Consider the following 21,668-nt stretch of genomic DNA (forward strand, 5'->3'; position numbering starts at 1 on the left):
GAAGTTCTAGAAGTTAGAATCATGGGAAAGAGACAAAAATCGTAGGAATAACTGTTTTTTTTTTCTCCCCTTGTTAAAAACACATACTTGTAGTTAAGTGACATTGTTTACTTTGTTTTCCCTTTTGAGAAGTATACATATGGCTTTTAAGTGTTGGTTTTGTGGAGAAAGAAAAACCAGAACACAGCCCCTCTTGTTTTTGCTTGGGTGACCTGCGTGGGTCTCTCACAGCTGGACTCAGGTCCATCCAGAAGAAAGCGGGGTCAGGTGAGAGAGCAGGGTAGGGAGAAGAATCATCATTCCTTATCAATGTTTTTAAGTTGTCGGAGACTTTTCACACTGAAAAGAGACTTGAGGACATTTCTAGATGAGGAAACGGGGGCCTGGAGAAAAGATGTGATTGCTTGCATCTCATAACCTGTTACTGGCAGAGCTGAGACGGGGACCCAGGTCTTGGGCTCTTAGGCAGGTGGCTTTGCCACCAGTCTGCACCCTCATCTAGGCAGACAATGATTAAGCTTCGGAGTCCCTAGGTTTGAATCTTTGCTTAGTCATTGGTGACCTTGGGCAAGTTATTTAACTCAGTTTCCTCCTATAAACAGTCAAAATAGTTCCTATTTCTCTGAACTATTGTGAAATTAAATGTGGTCTCATTTAATTTCACAATAGTTCAGAGAAATAGGAACTATTTTGACTGTTTATAGGAGGAAACTGAGTTAAATAACATGCCCAAGGTCACCAATGACTATATATATGAACCATTTACTATAGTGCCTGGCATATAGTACTCAAATGTTGAACACTACTATATTATTATTTTCCCATTTTTCTCCATAAATTAGATAGAAACCAGGATGTGGGAGAACGGTGGGATGGCCACAAAGCCCCTGTGCATGACATTAAGATGAAAAATGTTAATCAGCAACTAAAAACTACAATGAAAATAAAAGGCTATCAGGAATCGTTCTAATAACCTCCAGCTATCGGCATGGAAGAGGGTATCCAAAAGTGGGGAAAACATTAAAATCATTCAAAGAACGGAAGAAAGCACTCAGGTAACTCTCAGTCCCATGCCCTGGGACCATTCTGGCCACTGTATGAAGCAGTAGTGAGAGTTCTGCAAGACTGCATCCGTGTCGCCATTATTCAAATCTGTTTTGCTTGGTACCTACAATATTCCAGGTTCCATGTTAAATGCTAAGAACACAAGGTGAGTAAGATCTATTCATTACCCTTTCATTTGTATCCTATTAGTAAAGACTGACTTATTAGCAAATAATAAGAGCCAAATATTGGGTGGTGTAATAGCAGTATTTACATATTCGACCCATGTGACAGGCACCAGTGTAAGTTCCCGAGCTCAACTCGTGGGCTATCCAAAGTCTCTGCCTTCCTGAAACGGGGGTATTGAGGGGGAGCCAGCCAATAGATGCAGCGTGCAACTTGCTAGAGGAGGAAAGATCAGAGAAGGCTTCACAGAGAAGGTGACATTTGAACTCTCTGGAAGAATGGCGAGTGGTTTACCAGATAGCTGGGAGTAGGCGTGGACAAATGGGATATGAAAAAGACAGAGCGTGAGCCCTGATTTTGGCTCACAGGGCTGATAATTGTAGTTGTATTTTTTAAGGTTAAACCCAGCTTCCATGAGTCTTGGAAAATTACGCTGAAACAGCTAAGACCTACACTGCTTCAAGTAGCACTTAGAGAAAATGTGAATGTTATGGCAATAGATTACACAGCTGTGACCCAGGACACCCGCAGGGAGAAAGAGCAAGGAAGCGATGTCATCCTTACAAGTATCACTTCTCTGACCATAACTACTTAGAACATTTTGAGTTCTCTTTTGAACAGGCAGCCACATTTTCATGCTCAGACTGTTTCTCAGGGAGATTGTTAAACTCCCCGGTCTCCACAACAAAAATCAAAAGTAGCCATTTTTAACGTAATTGCATGGTTCTAGCCATGTGCCCTCCCGCCTTCTTTACTGAGTATCATTCACTTAGGACTGGCATAATTCCCCTCCTAAATTGGAGGTTTGCATATGTAATTATATCAAATGATGTGTTTGTTTATATCTCTGAACCACATTCGAAAGCTTGCCTATGATTTATCTTTGAAATTCAATTTCATCATGTCAGTCCCCAATTTACTGTGGGTCTACAGTTACATGTGTGATGTATACGCCTCTCTCCTGCAGAGATTACAATGAGGTTGCCTTCCGCAGTGGTGGATCGCAGCAGTTGAAGAGGGAGTTTGCTCTGTTTTATTCTCTTTCGTATTCTAAAGCCCAACTGCACTCTGCTACAACAAAGTTATTAAAAATGAAGATGCAGCTTTGGCAATTTCAATTAATTCTTCTGAACTAGACGGGAAGGCTCACTGCGTTTCTTTCTGACTGTAAAAAACAGTGCTGCTGAAGCATCATAGCTCAGACTATGTTCCCTTAGAAGGAGAAAAGCTCTTGCCCCTTTGTGGTTTAGCTGCCCCTGGATTGATAAGATTTATTTTTCAGTACAAATAACTACCAGTTGTGGCTGTAATACAAAATGTTCTGTTCGTTATTTTTATGTTCCAGATCCTCATGAACAAACCTGATCACTCTATTCATTCCACCGCCTCTTCATGCCTGATTCCTAAGCTAACTCATTCATTCATTCATTCATTCATCCATTCATGCATTCATGCATTCATTCAAACATTTAAAAATGTCTCTCTTCTCCAAACATGAAACTCTTGTTAAAATCTACAAGGCAGAGTTATTGCCCCCTACTGACTTTTAAACAGCTTTACTGATGTATAATTTACATAAAGTATCATTCATCCATTTAAAGTATACAATTCAGTGTTTTTTTTAGAATACTTATGCAACTGTGTGACCATCACCATAATCTGTAATTTTAGAGCATTTTCATGGTTCCCAAAAGAAACATTGTAACCATTAGCAGTCACTCCCTGTCCCCAAACTCCACCTCATCTGATTTCCTACCTATTTTCACTTTTGAATTAGATTCTTGTTACCTGCCTTTTACCTTATATCTGTGAATATAAAGAAGATAAAAAACAAACAAGCAAACAAACAAACCAGAGAACAGAAACCTACAGAAGGTTTCCTGCCTTTCTTCCAGGAATAGAAACCGCTTGCTTTCTCACAGCTCCAGGTTCCGTGTCGTGTCTGTAGTTTCAGACTTCTCAGAAAGCCTGTCTCTTCCTCTGTTTTCTGATAAATACATGAAAAACATTCTGGTGAAGGTATGTAGATGGAAGGAGAGCCACGCTGCTCTCCTACTTGCAAACGTGCATTGTGCAAATAAGTCACTTTCCTGAAAGATGACTCTAAGAAGAATCAGGAAACGAAGATGACCTCTTCCCTGTGCAGTTTCACCACAATGGGCTGTGGCTGCATGACCCTGGCGACTAGGCCCTGAAATGACACAAGTGTCCTCAGGGGAACAGAGGGCAAAGGGCTCCTGGGCTTTTATGCCTGGAAGAGCAGAGTGGAAGCTGACAGCCCTTTCATGCACTCACAGCCTCAATATAACAAGTATTTCTCATTCCCCATCGTGACCTCTCACAGAGGATGCTCCCTGAAGAGATGAAAACCTCTTGCCTCTGTTTTGAGAAGACGGTTGCTTCTCACTTAGAAAGAGCCTCTGTGACATATGACCTTGTAGAACAGAATGGCCTGAAAATGAAGGCATTAGATTTGTGTGTTAGACGCCCACTGGTGTGACCAAACCGACCCATCGTCAATGTGAATCAGAGAGCTGTGCTCCCATTTGTTCTTCCTGCATCACCCACCGCCAATGCACTGCCCTCACATATCATCTCAACTCCCCTTGCTCACCCTACACACACTCACACACTCACTCCGACCCATTGGTCTGATCCACATGCTAAAGCAGCTCAGTGTATTTCACTCTTGGATTTGACTGAGCAGAAAAACTGATGACAGTAAAAAGTCATAGATTCAACAAAGGAATAATGAATGGCATCACTTAAAACCTTCTCTTAGACGCAGTGGACCATCTCAGGCATCATCCCAAGAGATTCAGATACTGTAGATGAGGAACAGAGTGGGGCACAGACTCTGTTTTTTGAGTTTCCTAGGAAGTTCTAACGGACAGTTAGAGAAGACAAGTTACTGATTGTCTCACTTGAAACTCCTATTAACAGTCTCTAACTCTCCATTAGCTCGAACAATAGCTCCCGTTTGTATGCCAAGAGTGCAGAGTACTAGACTAGTCACATGGAGGACCTCAGCCAGTGGTTTCCAATGATTACTAAAGGCACACACCCTCTGCCCACCATCAAACACTCTCCCTACACACAAAACAATACCCTCCCAAACAAACACATTCTAAGTCAGTAGCAAACCTGAAAGATCAGAATATAAATAATCTATCTCTTCTACTGCAATTTTCTTCAACGAAGCACTAATGAAGTTACTATTCGTTGTTTTAGGCCAGGGGTTAAGTGGGCACCAGGGTTTCAGAATGAAAAGGCAGGCCCTTTCTGTGAAGGAATTCTGTCAGACTGTCTAGTGGGAAATTAAAGACATAGGAGAAAAGGATTATGGCATAGGACAAATAACAATGATGGTGGAATATACTGGTTCTGTCAGGACATATCAGATTGGAACCTAACCCTGGTAGAGAGGTCATCTCTCTAACGCCTGAGCTAATACCTGACGTAAATTTGGAAAATCTGTCGGTGAAGCAGTGAGGTGTGGCCCATTCCAGAAAGAACTGATAGGAAGGCAGACCATTTGTGCTGTGGGAACATAGGTTTCCCTTCCATGGGAATGTAGACAGATAAGAGTGGAGAGGAGTGGGGCCAGCTTGGAAAGACCATGGGATTTTATTTTGAAGGCCATTTGAGCTCCTGTGGCTCTTCTTGGCTTTCTCTAAAATCTACTTACTCCCACCTGCCACTTCTGTGTAAAATAAAAGCTGTAGGTCATGAGATCCTCAACAAACCTTGGTAAAATACCTTTTCTTTATTCCACATACCTCATCAGCATTGGGTGTGAGCTTTTCAGATTTCTTTCTCTGCTCTTTCCTGTCAATCAGCATCTATCATGAAAACAGCCCAATCCATAGTCACTTCTCTTTAGGGACATTGTAGAATCAAGAAATGCAATGGAAATTTGACCTACTCATTGCCGTTTGACAATAACAATAATAAAACCTGCAGAAGACAAATTGGTGCAATAAGCTGGGTGGTCTTAAAGGTTGGGGCTTCTCATTCCCTTTTCCATGTCTTTATACTCAGAGGAGTGATTCATTTATGAGAAACACCATTGGAAGGAAAGATAGAGAGATATTTCCCACGTGGGACATTTTGTGTAAAGATTTAAACATGTGTAACAAAATGATAAAATTACAGTATGAGATCTTAGGTATATGTTATCAAATTTGAAATAATTTTGTGCACAATATAATTCAGAGATAACCTTCTTTGTTAAGTATAACAAAAAAAATTTATGAGCATAAAAATGTTAAAAAAAATAGTGCTGTTTCATGGCCTGAATGTAATCAGCTTCAACAACCTATTAATTTTTGAAGAATTCTAAAATCTTTAATGAGGTTCCTGCTGTAGAATTTCAGTTATATGCAGATGAATCATTGAAATTCCTCATTATCAGAAAAAATGGTTCTTTAGTGAGGTTTTTCTTTTTACCCCCAAACCAATTACAATACCTGATGTAAGCAGGAACCTGAGCAAGTTTTTCAGGTCTTCTCTGTAAATTTTATTTTGTTTTAAGAATAATCCTGAGACTATCTGATTGCCACTGGGGATTGGAGAGTTACTGTTCCCCATCACTTTTGCTTTTCCTTTAACTGGACTTGTTTCCTACACTCAGTAATCTACTTGCCCCAGATATTTAAAAGCCAAATATTCTCATTTTTACACAGGTCTGATTACAACAACTTCAAGGAAATTGGATCGAGAACAGCAGTCAGAACATTTTCTGGAGGTAAGCACACAGAGGGAACTGGCATTCATTAAAATTGACTTTCGCTAAACTTCTTTGACCTTCAACATAAACTAGAACTTTAATATATTTGAACACTGGCTTCCAAAATGATGATGTTTCTCTTGGGCTGACTGGTGCTGAACTTGGAGATTTCTGGTACCTTCCTCTGAATGCACTCCTATGTGCCGAGCAAGGGTGGCAGGAAAGCCGTTGCCTTTCACTGAAAACAGACAGGTGCATGGACATCTCTGCCTTGACTTTGGGTCCCTTTGTGAGTAACAGGAAAAGAAAGTTCAAGAGCAGAGCCCTCAGAGCCACAGTGGGCCTCAGATGTAGAAAGAGAAAGAGCAAAAGTGCTGCAGTTAAAGAGAAGTACATCATTTGTGAAGAAGTGTGTTGCTTTGTTCCTCATTTTTCGGGGAGATGCTTGAGAAAGAGAAGGCTGCTAGTTGATTCACTGCCTGCCTGAGATGACTATTTTTGAAACCATAAAATGTACTCCTATAATTCATTAAGACAGAAACAGCAGCAATATAAACTCTAAGAACATTATTTCTGGAGGGGGAGAAAAGAATACCATGAGGCAAGGGATGAGAAAATAGATATGGAAGAGTTTTGTGGAACATTCTTTCTATACATATAGAGTATCTTTACTGGGAAGCTTGAAGTCTGGGTAATACGTACAACACTGTGATTTAAGTGTGATAGTCTGATATGGAACGGATGGCAGTATTTAGTAGATAGGGCTTTGTGAAGGTTTTACAATGTGTCCAGCCTTCTAAAATGATCTGTGATCTGTTAATCCCTAAGAACTGCTTAGGAGAACTCATAGATCCTCCTGGCATATGCTCGTGCATACACACACCCCTCTGATTTCTTCTGGTCTTCCCTTTTAAATCAGTTCACCAGTAACAATTTATATAAAGAACAGTGGACTAGGAATCAGTGCCTTGGACCCTGGAGCTGCCCTGCCGTGAGTGGCATGCAGCCTTGGAAGCTGTTTAAAATGTCCTGGACCTCAGTTTCCCCTACTGTGAAATGTAAATAATTACTACTCCATATACCTCAAAGGATTGCTACTAGGATTACACCTTATATTTTTATATCAAAGTATTTTTAAAACTCTTAAAGCATTACACATAATAAAGAACTATTATTATTATTATCATGCAGCTCTAGGATAAGCCTTTTAAAATATTGCTATCATCCCAGAAAGATGAAAGACTCCAGGCTGCCGAAAAACAATTATTATAATTCTTTTTTTCAAAATCATAATAATGGGCCACAGTCCATACCTGGTCCAGAATTAGAATACATTTGCGAGGATAGTAATACCTTCTATGATATTTATGTGATCCTTTCTTTTGCAGCAGAGAGTCCAGGACTCCTAGAAATGCTGTGTTTTCAGATGAATCTGTAACCTCCCATCAAGGAAAAGTTAGGTGCCCATTAGCTGGAGAATCTGCCGAAGATCATTTACTGGCTTGTCCCTGGAAAGGTGGTGTCCTCAGGGGGTGTGTGGTGCAGAGTGACTGTAGGGGTTTTCCAGGCATGTGAATTCACTTCCCAAAAGAAGCCTTAAGGGTTTCACAGGCTTTACTAACTTACATCAATCCTGACCAAACATTTTGGTTCTTTAGACTAACACAGATATATTTGGAACATCATTTCTTAGTACCTGGTATAAACTGCCTAGGGAAGTAGTGTAGCATAGCAGCTAACAATCTCATAGGGTTGTTGGGAGATTAAAATATGAAATATATGTAAAACATCCAGTCCAATAATAGCTGGTGCTAAGTAGGTGCTCAGCTAAGAGCAGTTATAATCACTGTGGTTTTAATTATAATCATATGGTGTCATGATGCCGGAACCCTCCTAAAGACTGAACTTTATCTCTATACTCCAAGATGATAGTAGCTCCAGGCAGCTGATATGCAGAAGGAGCCACAGGCAACAGCCACTGAACTCAGCCTGTGTCCCAGGCACTGTGTCACGTGCTGGGGATACAGAGTGCACAGAAAGGATGGGGAGACACTTGATGAACAAATAAATTCTATGACTTCAGATACAAGCTCTCTGAGGCCACTGAAAGAAGGTTCCATGACAGTACCTGAAAGTGCGGTGGTGGGCAACATTCAATAAACTGGTTAGGAGGGCCTCTTTGAGGAGATGACATTTGGTGACAGGAAGCGAAGATTCTGCTCAAGAGCAGTGTGATTAGGGGTAGAAAGTTGGAGGGTGGCAAATGTGGTAGGATATCAAGTTGGAGAAAGCAAACAGGGCTGTGGTAATGGTTCTGATTTTTTTTCTGGGTGCAGTGGAATGCCAATAAGCAGGGGTGACATGATACGATTGCCAATGTAAGAGATCGCTGGCCACTCTGCTCGGCAGAGATGGGCTGGGGCAGGGCACAAGTGCTGGAAAGACTATGGGGGCTTTTAGAGGGATCCAGCTGAGAGATGACAGGGGTTTGGATGAAGGTTGTTAAAAAATGATTAAAGAAGACAATTTAGGTAACAGACACAACCTTTTGTAACACTTCGGACTGTCTCCATTCAGAGAACTGCAAAATGGGGCAGAAGGCAGGAAACTTTTTTCGGATAAAGAGTAAAGAACAAAGAAGATAAAAACAGAAAATATCTGATTGGCTGGGGCCACACAGTCAACCTTGTTTGGGGTGAGAAGGCCCAGGATTGGCTTGTCTTTTAGGTACTGGCTGACTGGTCAAGTGGAACATTTACAGGGAACAAAAGACACCTGAATTTCAATTAGCTAGCGTGACACCCCGAACAGGAGAAGGTCCATCTTGGGCCTAGAAAGTTATTTCAACAGGGTGAAGGCAGTGGGTCAAAGGAAACTGGTATCCAATACAAATCCTCATGATTCTGGCCAAGAAGCAGCAAACTGACTCTTCTGAGTTTTCAGTGTAGAGATTTTTAAAACTCTAGGTTGTTTGAACCATACCAACTTGCCCTCTCTCTAATCACCGCCTGAGATCTCTCACCATTTTCACTCTTTCGTTTAGTAAACTCTCCTGCTAAGGTTTTCAAAAACTAATTGAATCTCAATGCCTCTCTCTCTCTGTCTCTCTCAATTGTACAATTCTTGGCCACATTGTTGTTGTTGTTTTTATAACATTGCTTTGACAGTCTTTTTTCTGAATGGATCAAGGAAGAGAATATTGCTTTAACTCAGCCACAGCAAATAAACAAACAAACAAATAAAAATATCATCCAGAGTGCAGAATAGAGTTCGGTGCTGTACACAGAATTTTGTAACTGCTCATAGCTGGGTCATTTGTAAGTGCTGGGAGTGTGTGATGAACCTCCTGGGAGCCTTTCATTGCTAAGCTAACTCTATGCTCTTCTTAAACTGATACGAACCTTCTGGCTCTATTTTACATGTCTTCTTCCCAATAAAATAAAATTTCTCTTCTTGAAAGGACCCATTTAGAAGCTGACCTGGCAGGTACACGTATGAAGAGGTAATGAGGAGGGTGTTAATGATTTGTTTACAGTTTTCTGTCCCCATGAGAGCAGGCGCCTTTATTGTGCACTGCTGGTCTTCTGCCTTTACATTGATTTAAGATGTTTGGCTTGGCCATGTTTGGGCTGTGAGGGTTTTTGAATCTGTAAGCATTCACCTTTAAATCTCTGACTATAAGAGGAGAGCTACTATTAATAGAATCCAAGAGACTTGCTAATGAAACAAGAGCAGCAAAGAACTGGAGAGAAATTGACAAATACAGTCTCCACTTTTTTGGTGACTTCTAAGTGTTAAACTCTTGCCTAATTTGGAAGTCTGTGAAAATATTGGCCCGATCTGCTCTCCCTACATTAAATGCAAAAATGTGGAATTTTTGGCTCACTTATTCAAAGTCATATACATTCCTTGATAGCCAATTAAGATTATAGTGGAGGTAGAAGCATAATTCCAGCAAATAGATGCAGAAAGTTGATAATGAATCCATAAACTAAATAGTGAATTAACGCTTTAGCTTAGTGGTTGTGACTTCAGCCTTGATTACCTCATTATCAGAGAAGACAGCTGTGAAAAGGGGAATAAAGGCACTGATTCTTTCTTATATTATAATTACTTGTACAGATTGTTTCCTCACCTCTTAGATTTAAACTCCCTGCGGGCATGAAACTTGATTTATCAGGCTAGTGAATAAAAAATAGTGTGGGAAAGCATGGGTGTTAAATTCCAGCAAGCCTGAGACGATATTTTGGGATTGCTCACAGAAATTCTCTGGACCTCACTTTCCCTCATCTGTAAAGTGGGGATAACAATTCCTAACATAGGGTTATTATAAAGAGTACATGAAGTGACAGGTAAAAAGTGATCGTGCCGCCTCCTTTTAGACAGTAAGTATTCCATGAACGACTGTTGTCAGCACCGACTATCTTACTCACCTCTGTGTTCAGAGCATCTAGCCCCATACCTAGGAAATGAGGGACACTCAATAAATGTCCTGTAAATGAATGATTGTTCCAAGAGACCTTTATCTTACCCCTGGATGAGATCATGGAGGGGGGTATTAGCAAACTGTAAAGTGCATGAGCTCAGAGACAGAAAGAATAGAATGCACTGCCTCTTTCCATCTGCTTTGCCAAATTAACTTACCTTTGATCCTCCACTTCCTTATCTGTAAAATGGAGTTAATAATCCCTATCTTATGGATGAACTACACAAAGGGGCTGGCATGCAGAGATACTCCTATACCACTGTTTGTCCCTCCCTCTTTCCTATTCCCTCCACTTCTCCCCTTGTCCTCAACAAACACCTTGTCAGTTCCCTTTCTTTTTCAGTATTGGCCCTATATCTTGAATAGCTTATAAGCAGTTTGATTATTCTTAAAAGACATATCCACTTAAATAATTCTATAGTCCTGGCTTAATTATGTGTGAATCTTTACCTTGCTTGCTGAAAGAGTATTAGTTTGCCTCCCTTTTGATCTTGAAATGTTTCTCTGTTCAGGGCGGGGTGGTTCTGATAAAAGTCTCCCAGAGAGAACAGAGAGAGTATTTTATTTGCAAATCAAAAAAGATGACAAGACCCAGCAACTAATAAAAAGACTGAGGGTGAGAAATGATTTTGTGTGTGTTCGTATAACTCGAAGTAGCCAAGGGAATGCGGTGATATTTTATAGTGCAGTCGGTATAAATAGCAAAACACATTACAGAGGAATACACTAAATCTATAGGAATGTAAATTATTTAGTGTCTGTCCCTTTAGCATACTCATCCATATCCGTCGCCCTCTATAAGGTGCAGCTCCTGTGACTGTTTTTTCTTCCCGTCTGAAATTCTCATCCCTTTCTATAGTTTTATTTTCTGAGGGAAAAATACTGCTCTTCAATAAATTTTTATAACATTTTCTGTTGCCTTAGGATGCAAATTGATTTCTTCAGTGAGTGCACATCCTTCGCAGTTTCTTTGATAAGTATCTACTTTGGAAATGATGGTAATTTCTGGTGGTAAAGAATTGCACGCCTATTTCAACCCATTAAGCAGTCTGTATTTTGAACATTTAACTCCAAGAGAAACGGAAGTTTCTCTCATTAGGCTCCTCTTTCTACCACCATCAACACTCTTTGTAGGAAGTATCAGTAGGCCCTCAAAACAGATGGTGTCTATGGGCACATAAATAGCACTGGTAGCAGGCTCTGGCCTCAGGAGAGTTGGTCATGACTTCTGTTTTCCCAAGACAGCATGGTACCCTCTCTTCTGGTTCTCTGCTTCTAGGACCATGCCTTTTCAAGCCTTAATTGTTCACATTCACATTGTATCAACTTCGATCAAGTTACTGGAAACTCCTTCTTTTTTCTTCCTGTTCTAAAAGCTTTATCAGATGCTTATTCTAGGGCTGGCGTTGGATTAGGCAGCTAGGTTCTATTAGTGGAGTTAGTGTTTTCTCCTTTGCCTTTCACACTGAGGTCTATTAAAGATTAAACTGCTGATTATTCATAGGCTACTACCATGTTTCCACGAAAGTAAGACCTAGCTGGACAATCAGCTCTAATGCATCTTTTGGAGCAAAAATTAGTATAAGACCTGGTATTATATAAATATATATATATACATATATATATATTCTATTCTATTCTATTCTATTCTATTCTATTCTATTCTATTCTATTCTATTCTATTCTATTCTATTCTATTCTATTCTATTCTAGACCCGGTTTTATATTATAGTAAAATAAATCTGGGTCTTATATTAATTTTTGCTCTAAAAGATGCATTAGAGCTGATTGTCTGGCTAGGTCTGATTTTTGGGAAACACGGTAGTTAGCTGCTGTCCTGGAACCCAGGGACTGTTTTTCATTCATATCATCCAAACTGCTTCTCTCCCAATATACAGATGCAGAAACTGAGACTGAGAAAGGAAAAGAGAAAGAGACAGCCACGGTCATTCAATCACTTCATAGTAGTGTCCAATATAGGCTTTCCTACCTTTATTGGACAAATATAGGCATAAACATTCATCCACATATTGAAATGTGGCAAATTGAATCATCTTTTCCCGCTCTCATTTTATAACAGATTTACCAGGTGTCAGGTTAGCTTGCCCTCAAGGATCAGCATATACATGTAGGAAAAGAGGAAGTTTTCTTGTATACTCTTTGGTTGTCCATCCACCACTTTCTCAGCTGCTCTTCAGAACCTACTACTCTGCCCTACACTGTCCACCCAGCTCTGGACACGGGCTCTGTCTGCTACTGGGCACTATCTCAAGTTCTAGGACAAAGTCCATCGGAGCGGATGCTATGCCTACACTGTGAGTACCAGCTTGGACGCCAGCAATAGAGTGTGACCTATGTGTTATGGGCTGAATCGTGTACCCTCACGAGTCATATGTTCAAGTCCTAACCCCTAGCACCTCAGAATATGACTGTATTTGGAGTCTTTAAAGAGGTAGTTACATTAAAATTAGGTCATTAGAGAGGGCCCTAATCCAATATGACTGGTGTCCTTATAAGAAAAGGAAATTTGGACAAAACACATATAGAAGGATGACCATGTGAAGACACAGGGAGAAGATGGCCATCTACAAGCCAGGGAGGGAGGGAGGTCTCATGAGAAACCAACTCTGCTAACACAGACTTCATTTACTAGCTTGGCCCTGCTCCTCTCTTCTCCACCAACACCTCACAAGCCTATCGACACGCATGAGACATTACAAAGGGACTGGGGCAACTGCAATTTCAGTATGAGAGGATAAAACCTCTATTTAAATACAATTATTTTCATTTTCCATGCTCCAGGCTACAAGGGAAAAGTGTTCCTCAAGTTAAAATCTTCTGATAGGGCTCTCTTATGGCATATGTTGGTTTCTAATTACTTCTCTCCTTTTCCGAGTATTAACTTTTCTGAGTGCCTGCCTCCTCCACACTCCTCAATGAGAGTTTCCCACCCATCTTTCCCAGAAATCCTATGGCTTTTCCCATGGGAATTGTTCTTGCTTGGGAACAAACCCCTCCCCTGCCGATTTTTCTAAATCAGTGTTTTTCTTAAATCTTAAATAATGCCCTGAGAAAGTTTCAGCAGGCTAGTCTGGGCTGGCCTTTGGCACTCAAAGTTTAGTTCAGAAGGAATACTGGTGGTGGTGGTGGTGGTGTGTGTGCACACACACATGCACACACATGTGTACACACGTTGGTATGAGGTAGGAGCAAGGGTTGCAATTCCATTTCTCAGAGCAGTTCAGGTTGGTGCAGGCCCTTAAGAATGATCCTTTGTGGGATTGTCCCAGCATTGTGAATACAGATATACCACTTTATTTTCCCAATTGACCAAAGAGTAAATATTGAATCAGACACACAAATAAATCTTCAAAGCAAATATTAATTCTCAGAGATAGTTTGCTCTAAACAGAGATTGCGAGTTGCCCACAGGACTTGGTGGGAAATTCAGAGGACCACCATATGTGCTGTGTCAGAGAGGGTAAAATGGGGCAGTATGGTGGGTCTCACCTCCCCCTTCTAAAGAGACTCAGCCATTGGTGGGTGTGGAAGCAGGTGGGCCCAACTTCATAAGAAAGTCTTTATTTTTTTCAAAAAAAACAAAATTTATATGCCAGATCTTCCTATATTAAATGTTAACACCTCCCTTTTTTTTAATGTGGTATAACCAGTGAGCCCTTGTTTTGCAACATTTGATGTAAAGGAAGTTTTCTTTTCTTACCTGCCTCATAATTTATAATCCTCTCAAAATGAAGTAATCCACATATATTGTAGAATATGATTAGTTCTTTGTCATCTCTTTACCTCACATGTTTTTGCAATGTGTCCCCTTTGGACCCATAAAAATATAAGAAAAGAGCTCAGCGCTTAGTCTTAAGAGACCCTGTTGAGGTTGGAAATGACAGCGTGTAAGGACCTGGTTAGGATCTTAGGTGAGAGCTATCTTCCTGAGCCGTCTCCCCAACCTGTCTTCATCTGAACTGAGGAAGAGAGATGGTACTTTGGGTCCTTGGATCACGTAGAATTTCCTGGGCATCATGTCTACTTTGTCCCCTGCTGGCAGTTCTTCACTTCGTAGCTTTGCTTGTCTGTGTCCCTGCTTAGCCTCCAAGTTAATAATCTGCAGGCAAACATTTACATGTGATAGAAGAGTGGACTGGAATAAATCTTTGATTCCATAAATAACCACCTCTAATTTACCTAATTTTGTGAAAGGTTGCATCTGTTTTGTTCCCTCTGGAATCTGAACACTACAGTCAGTAGAGTAACAGTAAATAAAACCTGTTCCCTTGGACCTGGGATGGTCCTTCCATCCAGTGGTTCAGCATGGAATGGAAATGAACTGGCTTTTGCGCTCTGCTCATAGATGCCGCCTGGGCAGATGATTGCTCCAGGCATGTCACAGCTTGTTGAGCTGGGCACACAGGCTGCAGGGAGCTGAGGCTTTGCTTTTGTTTTCACTTGTGAATGATTTCCGAATGTGGTGCTATGCTGCTGCTTCCTTCAGGCCTTCCCGGGCAAGTGCTGGTTGGGTCCTGCGGGGAGGGGAGGGGTGGAGGAGAGTCTCTTACCCCACAGGTCTGGTCACATAACTGGCTTACTCCTTGTCAGAGAAGAGGTTCAGATTTCCCTGAATAATCATGAGATCTCCTCATTTTAATCACATTCTGGAAGCTGAGCTGGCTTCTCCCCCTAGTGTAGTGATGCTAAATTGACCCTGTCCTGTGCATCTGAAGCTCCTTTTTCCTCCTTTTCCATTGTGTTGCTTTCCTAGTTTATGTTGTGCAGCATACTCTCTGAGCTACAGAATGATCTGTCCAGTCTGATTTCATTTGGGCGCCTCAGGAACCATCCAAGCCTATGCCTAACACCAGATGCGTATGACCCAGCTGAGCACTTTTAAGTCCTTCTGTGGGAAAATAAAAAATGTAATGGCAGCACCATCAGAACATGAGATTCCAACTCAAGTGCCTCTATTAATGAAAAGGAAAAACTACTTTGGCTTGCTGCAAACAGCTTTGTTCAAAGGAGCTGTTGTTTGGGGACTTTTCAAGTGACTTGCTTTTGTGGCGAATCAGGGGCTACCAACCTCATCTATTGTGTGGCAACACTGGTTTAGTGAAATGCTGAGAGGGTTGTCAGCAGGATGCAGATCATTATAAGGAAAATAAGTCAGGAGACTGCCAATGGCAGAGCCAAGGAAAATAGGTTGGTATGTTGGGACAAATACCACCCATTCTTTTAACAATGAGAAAACGTGTGATAAATTTGGTTATTTTAATTTTTTTGGATGTAGCACTGTACGTATTTTACACAATTATTCAATCTGACTTAGTGAGAAATAAAATAATGCCCTAATTATACTAGTTCTTTTACAGATTATATCAAACTAATCTTGTACTACAAATGTAGACAGAGATGGTTAAAGCATAGGATTTGGAGGCAGACAGACCTAGCAACTCACTAACTGTATAACCTTTCTTTACCTGGCCTCAGTTTCCTCACCTGTAAACTTAGAACAATAATAATACCTTCTCCATAAGATTTTGTGAGGATTGGCATGTTGTATGTACATTGCACATATTGATTAGAAGCTTAAAATTCTTTCCTTGTGATTCCTGAAGTAGTCTTTTTGTGGCAGAATTCAAAACACTTAGTGCATTATATTATGCATTGTATTTATAGTTTGGCTCATAGTTGTTGAATGTAATTATAGCATGAGAGAGCATCTATAAATGTACCTAGAGTAGGGACATGCTTGCACATGCTTTGTGCTCAAAAAAGTATTAATTCCTTCCTTCCTCTTCTGAAGAAGAGTCCAAAGTTTTAGAGATTTGTCACCTTCCATTTGCCAGCATCCATTTAAATGGCTCACTATTATGTAAGTTGCAAGGGCTCCTTATCCTAAGATAGGCTAAATAGGTGTCCATAAGGGGTCTGGCCTAGTTCTGGAGAAGGTCACTGGGGCTTTGCTGGAGGATCTGCAGGCCTCTGGCTTTCTAAATCAGAATCTGAGATGGGGACTAAGGTGTCAAATGGCAGAGCTGTAGCATTGTCAAGAATCGAAAGACTCAATAAGTACATAATTATTCTTGCGACTAGCATGGGACAGATACCTAGTTTTTCTAAGTTAGCCATCTTCAGGCCTACCTAATCTTGTGTTTAGTTTTCAGTATAGTAAGTGTGTTTAATATTTAAATCACATAATGGGAATTTTTTTTCTATTTTATTCAGATGTTAACACCTCAATTGTGTGGAAATAATAAACCAATCATGAGCAGTCAGGAGTCTCAATGGAGGTAATCCACAGCATGGTTAATATCCAGTGACAGATACCATAATTCCAAATGTACTGCCTTTAGTAGTTTCAAGCTCTACCTCTCCTTCAGGCCATTCCCCGCTCTGTTAGCAAGCTGCAGGATGAGCTCCCCAGAGTGTCTGCATCCTCTCCCTTCCTCGCCTTCCCTTTGGTGAAGGTCAACAGTAGGATCGATAGCCAAGACTAAGGAGTACCCCTCTTTGCACTCCCAGCACTTAGAACAATACCTGGGACATCATGGGAGCTCAATGAATGTTGGTTGAACTTTAAATGTAGGGCTCCAGGTAATTCACACCCCAGATAAGCCATGCTTCTGAGGTTATAGTGATTTGTACTTCATAGAAATCCATTGAAAGTAGGTTCTCAAGAAAGGGGTTTGCAGGTCTCCCTCAGTGCCAGCTGACATGCAGGAAGGGAAAAGTTTTCACCCTACTGTATCCCAGTCATGCAGAAGCCAGTTGCCAGCCCCAGTGAGTATTTGGAGCCTAAAAGCAGTTCCTAAATCACATTTGCTTACCTGAAACCCATCATCCTCAGGAGGTCATAAATACATAATTCAAAAGGAAGGTCATAGATTTTTCATGAGGTACCCTGTTATAATTCCTGGCATGCCACAATACACTTTTGAAGATGCTGATAAATCTTAAAATTGTATGTGGGGCTAAGTTCTGTGCTAATGTATACTTTGCTGTAATGTAATTGAGATGAAATCTACTTTTAGGATACTACTTTAAAATAAAATAGGAAAAGCTCAATATTTTAAAAAATAAATGAATACTCATTAATAGCCCACTTAAGAAGCTTCATGCAGACACTTTAAATTGGGCAACTAATCCCCATGGAACAAGGGGCTTCTGACCACCCAAGCCCCATGTTCTGAAAAAAAAGCAGAATGTCTTCTAACTTTCTCCATATAGAGGACTTAATTTATTTTTTTCTTGCTTTTAAATTGAATGCTGTGAAAGCAACTTTTGGTATCCCATAGGTGATTGAATCACTGATAATTTTCTCTTGATGGTATGGGGACAGCCTCTTTGTCACTTGAGAATAAGTTGGGCAAAGTCTTATCTTTACATATTCCATCATTACCATTGAAGGCCTTAGACCTCTTCTCATTAGGTGATAAAGTCAGAATGTCTGCAGTTAAATTTAAAACATTATAGCCTTTCCAGCAGGGAGACGGGGCTGCGATAGACAGACTCTTCTAGAATTAGAAATGTGCTTGTTTGGTTTCAGCTAGAGAACATGATGGGGTTTTTATGTAGCATTTTACAATAGGAGATGTTGTTCCGTCTCTATCAGTGATAGCCAGGATATGCTCACTCTGCCTCGGGATGAAGAATTACAAATCTCTCTGTGCAAGGCTGTGACAGACCCATGATGTGTGCTTTGATACATGCACAAAACCATTTAACTATCTTCAAAAATGATGCTTCCAGCAGCAACTCATTTAAAAGTTTCTGCCATATCACAAGGACATCAATATGTACGGAAGATTGAAGTCACTTTCTGACGGTTTTAAGCATGTGGGTATATACACCGCAGCAAAAGAGAAAATTAGAGTCTATTTCAAATTCTTCTTTTAGAAATTGCATAGTGCCTGTGGTAGGATTTTTTTAAAATAGTTATTTCTAATTATAGAATAATTACAAACATGTAACTATGATGTACTGGAAACATAATATAAAATACATGTTCATTAGAGATAAAGAGAGAGCAAGAGACAGAAAGGCAAAAAAGAAGAAAAATTTAATACTCATAATTTCCCCACTCGATGATAACTTTTTATATTTTGGCGTATAAACTTTCTGAACTTCTTTTTGCATTTATATAGATAAGCTCACATATTACATATAATCCTGCATAAAATTTGAAATAATACTATATATATTATTTTGTAACCCCCTTTTTGCATTTTTCAACTTATTTTGTGGCATTTTTTTATATTAACAAATTCACATTCAATTTGTTATTTTTTTTTAGTTGTGTGAGGCTGCATGTGGTAGTGTTTTCAATGACCTTAAGTAACAGTCGCCTGTCACTTATTCTGAAAGACTGCATGGATACAGCCCAGCCCCCTCGCTCCTCTGTTCACTTCCATAGTATGGGTTTGGTGCCCACTTTCGGTCAGGTGTTTACTTAGCCTCTCTCTGCCTGTGGACCAGCTGAAAGAAAGACCCTGGACATGATCAAATGTCCTTTAGGAGGTCTTTTCAGGCACTTGACCAGACTGCACACAAATATGAGCAAAAATCCTTCCCTTGTTTGGAGTTGTGATACTCTCCCTTACAGTATTCACTTACCAAAAGAAAAAATACACAAAGTAAGAAAATTTTTACATATATGTTTCTGAAACACTTGGAAAAAAAAAGACTACTGTACATTAACTCGTGGCATTTGGAAAATTGTATCTGTAACCTGAACATGTAACCTAAATATGTAATCTTAGACATCTGAACATTTTATCCACAAATATGAAATACTCCCCCTCTCTCCTACTGTAGAATATTAATATTCTATTAGGTTGGTGCAAAAGTAATTGCGGTTTAAAAGGTTAAAAATAATTATAATTATAATTTTTTTTATTGAAGGCAAAATGATATATTGTAAGCATCTTTTTACAAAAGTGCAAATAAATCCCACAGAATCATAAATTTCAGCATTAAACAGTACCTTAGAAATCATCTACTAGACGATAGACTATTTAAATCCCCAAATAAAGATCTGGGTAAATATTTGCCAAATGTGAGCCTGCAAGCAACATTCACATTTGACATTGTTGTCTGCATTTTCTACTGGTGACAAATTGTGGTGTAAAAAGAAGGAAAGGTTCCAAACCAAACTGTAGTTGAGACTTGACATGTCTTTGAGAGGGCACATATGCCTTCCTATGTTTAAAAGCAAAATCCCATCAGATGATGCAAGTAGAACTAGTAGAAAGAAGGGCAGCCCTTACATGTGCCGAATCAGTTCCAACTTGGAACTGTTAAGTAAAGGGACTCTGGAAAGACTCTAGTGTACATGCCAAGAATAAGTCATCTCTGCGCTCAGAGAAACTCCACTTTCAGACAACCTTGAAACGTGGCTTTTGGTAAGGGAGAGCAAGAAAAATAATATGCTCCTCTGAAATATCCTTTTTTGAGGGTAAAAATGCAAAGAAATATATAATTCATGAATATGTGTCTGTGGTGAGACCGTAGATTACAAAGTCCTTAATAGCTACTTTTGTTTTCCTCCTGGCACTGAGGTTATACTTATTAGATTAAAATAAGCATTGGCTGAATGGGGTTGAAAAATGTTTCCCCTTCCTCCCTATTGTGGTTAGACAAAAGGAAGAAGAAAATGAATCTCAACTCAGTTACCATCGGTTCTTAATCTGGGAGGAGCTTTAGCTATATAGGCAGGTGCCCAGATATTTCTAACAACATAATATGTAACTTTAGACATCTGACAAATGACAAGGCCAGTCCAGAAACTGTAGAAGGAAGCACCATCTATGAGGTTACCAGCTGGTAAGACAAATGTATCTGGATCATTTGTCTCAACAATTCAACTTCATTACATCATCCATGATAGCGTCACTTGTCCCTAGAATAATAGAATTCATTGGACTCTGTGGTTGCTTAATAAATGGTGTTTTCTGGAGATGCCTACATTTCCAAAGGCCAGACCCAGCACATGAGCTTGAAACCACGCTCTGACCATTTTACATGTGACATTGTACATGGCTTACCGCTTCACATGGGTGCTCAGGCATGAGGTCTAACAGCAGATTAAGAAAGCAAGCCATTGGAATGGACAGCTGCTGGAAGTGATAAGCAGGCCCACAGCTGGACTCATACGATTGGGAATGATAGGTGAATCTTTGAGAAGGAAGTTGCCCGTGACTGCCACAAACTGAGGTTTGGAGCAAGAGTTCAAAACCACGAAGAATTATAAGCAAAGAAAAAAAGCATTGTTCCCACTGCTTTTCTTTTCTCTTCTTGATTGTCATACATTTCAATGGCATCCAGATGTTCCATTATTTTAGCTACCAACTTGGGAAATTACATTATAGTTACTTTCAAAGTTGTCAGAACACTAAACTCAACAATGACAGTTTATAACCCATTTTCTCTAAAGTGCTTAATTTTTTTTTCCCTTATAACCCTGATGGGCTGGCATTTAAATAAAGAAAGTCAGGATTCTGAAATTCAATTCATTTTTGTATAGGCAAAGTTATTCTTTGTGCTCATCGACATGCACGTTTTTCTTGCACATACATATCGGGTATACTGTACTTTTAATTTTTCCTCTATTTTGTGTACATTTGTTAAAAATCGGAAATTTGTTTCATGCTTTGAATATTTGCACTCTTCTCTTAGCCTAAACTGTGAGTTCTTTTGGCATTCAAATGTATGCATTTTTTTCCGAAAATTGAAGGCTATGCAAAAAGAGCAATATTATCAGTTTTGAAAACACATATTGCCCTTGTTGAATAAAAACCATGTATGTATATCATATTTTACAACTAATTTGTTTAAGATTTCCCAGACTACTCCATTCATAATTTCCGGTTGCAAAAGGATGAAGTTCTTCAGTTTAATGCCTGCAGCATTCTTATGGTAATTTTCAAATTGGGAGACTTGGCCACATTCATAAACGGTAACTGTAGAAAATCGGCCACTTTCAAATAAAAGAAAAGCGTAGAGAGCCTTGAGGACACTTTTGAAAAGGGGAGACTATTTCTAACAAGTCTAGTTACAGTGTCTATTCCTAAAGCAGATGAATGGGAGAGTTCTTCTAAGACTATTGCTGTTGCTTTTTTTGTACAGGCTGCTTGTATTATCTGTCTGTATAGTACTTAGCATCCTGTTGAACTCAATAAATATGCAGTGGTGATAATATTATTGCTCAGAATTCAT

At 39.8% G+C, this 21,668-nt stretch overlaps 1 protein-coding gene across 6 annotated transcripts in view; it reads left to right on the forward strand.

Annotated features, from left to right (window-relative positions):
- The window catches only part of FAT3 (FAT atypical cadherin 3), a 635,533-nt gene that overhangs the window by 431,247 nt on the left and 182,618 nt on the right, over window positions 1-21,668 (forward strand). For all 6 annotated transcript variants that reach the window (XM_081062135.1, XM_081062137.1, XM_081062140.1 and 3 more), the window contains one exon: window positions 5,916-5,977. In XM_081062135.1, the coding sequence (XP_080918261.1) occupies window positions 5,916-5,977 (62 nt within the window). The remainder of the gene's footprint in view (window positions 1-5,915; window positions 5,978-21,668) is intronic.

This window comes from Rhinolophus hipposideros, assembly GCF_964194185.1.
Source record: "Rhinolophus hipposideros genome assembly, chromosome: 10".
Classification (NCBI taxonomy): Eukaryota; Metazoa; Chordata; class Mammalia; order Chiroptera; family Rhinolophidae; genus Rhinolophus; species Rhinolophus hipposideros.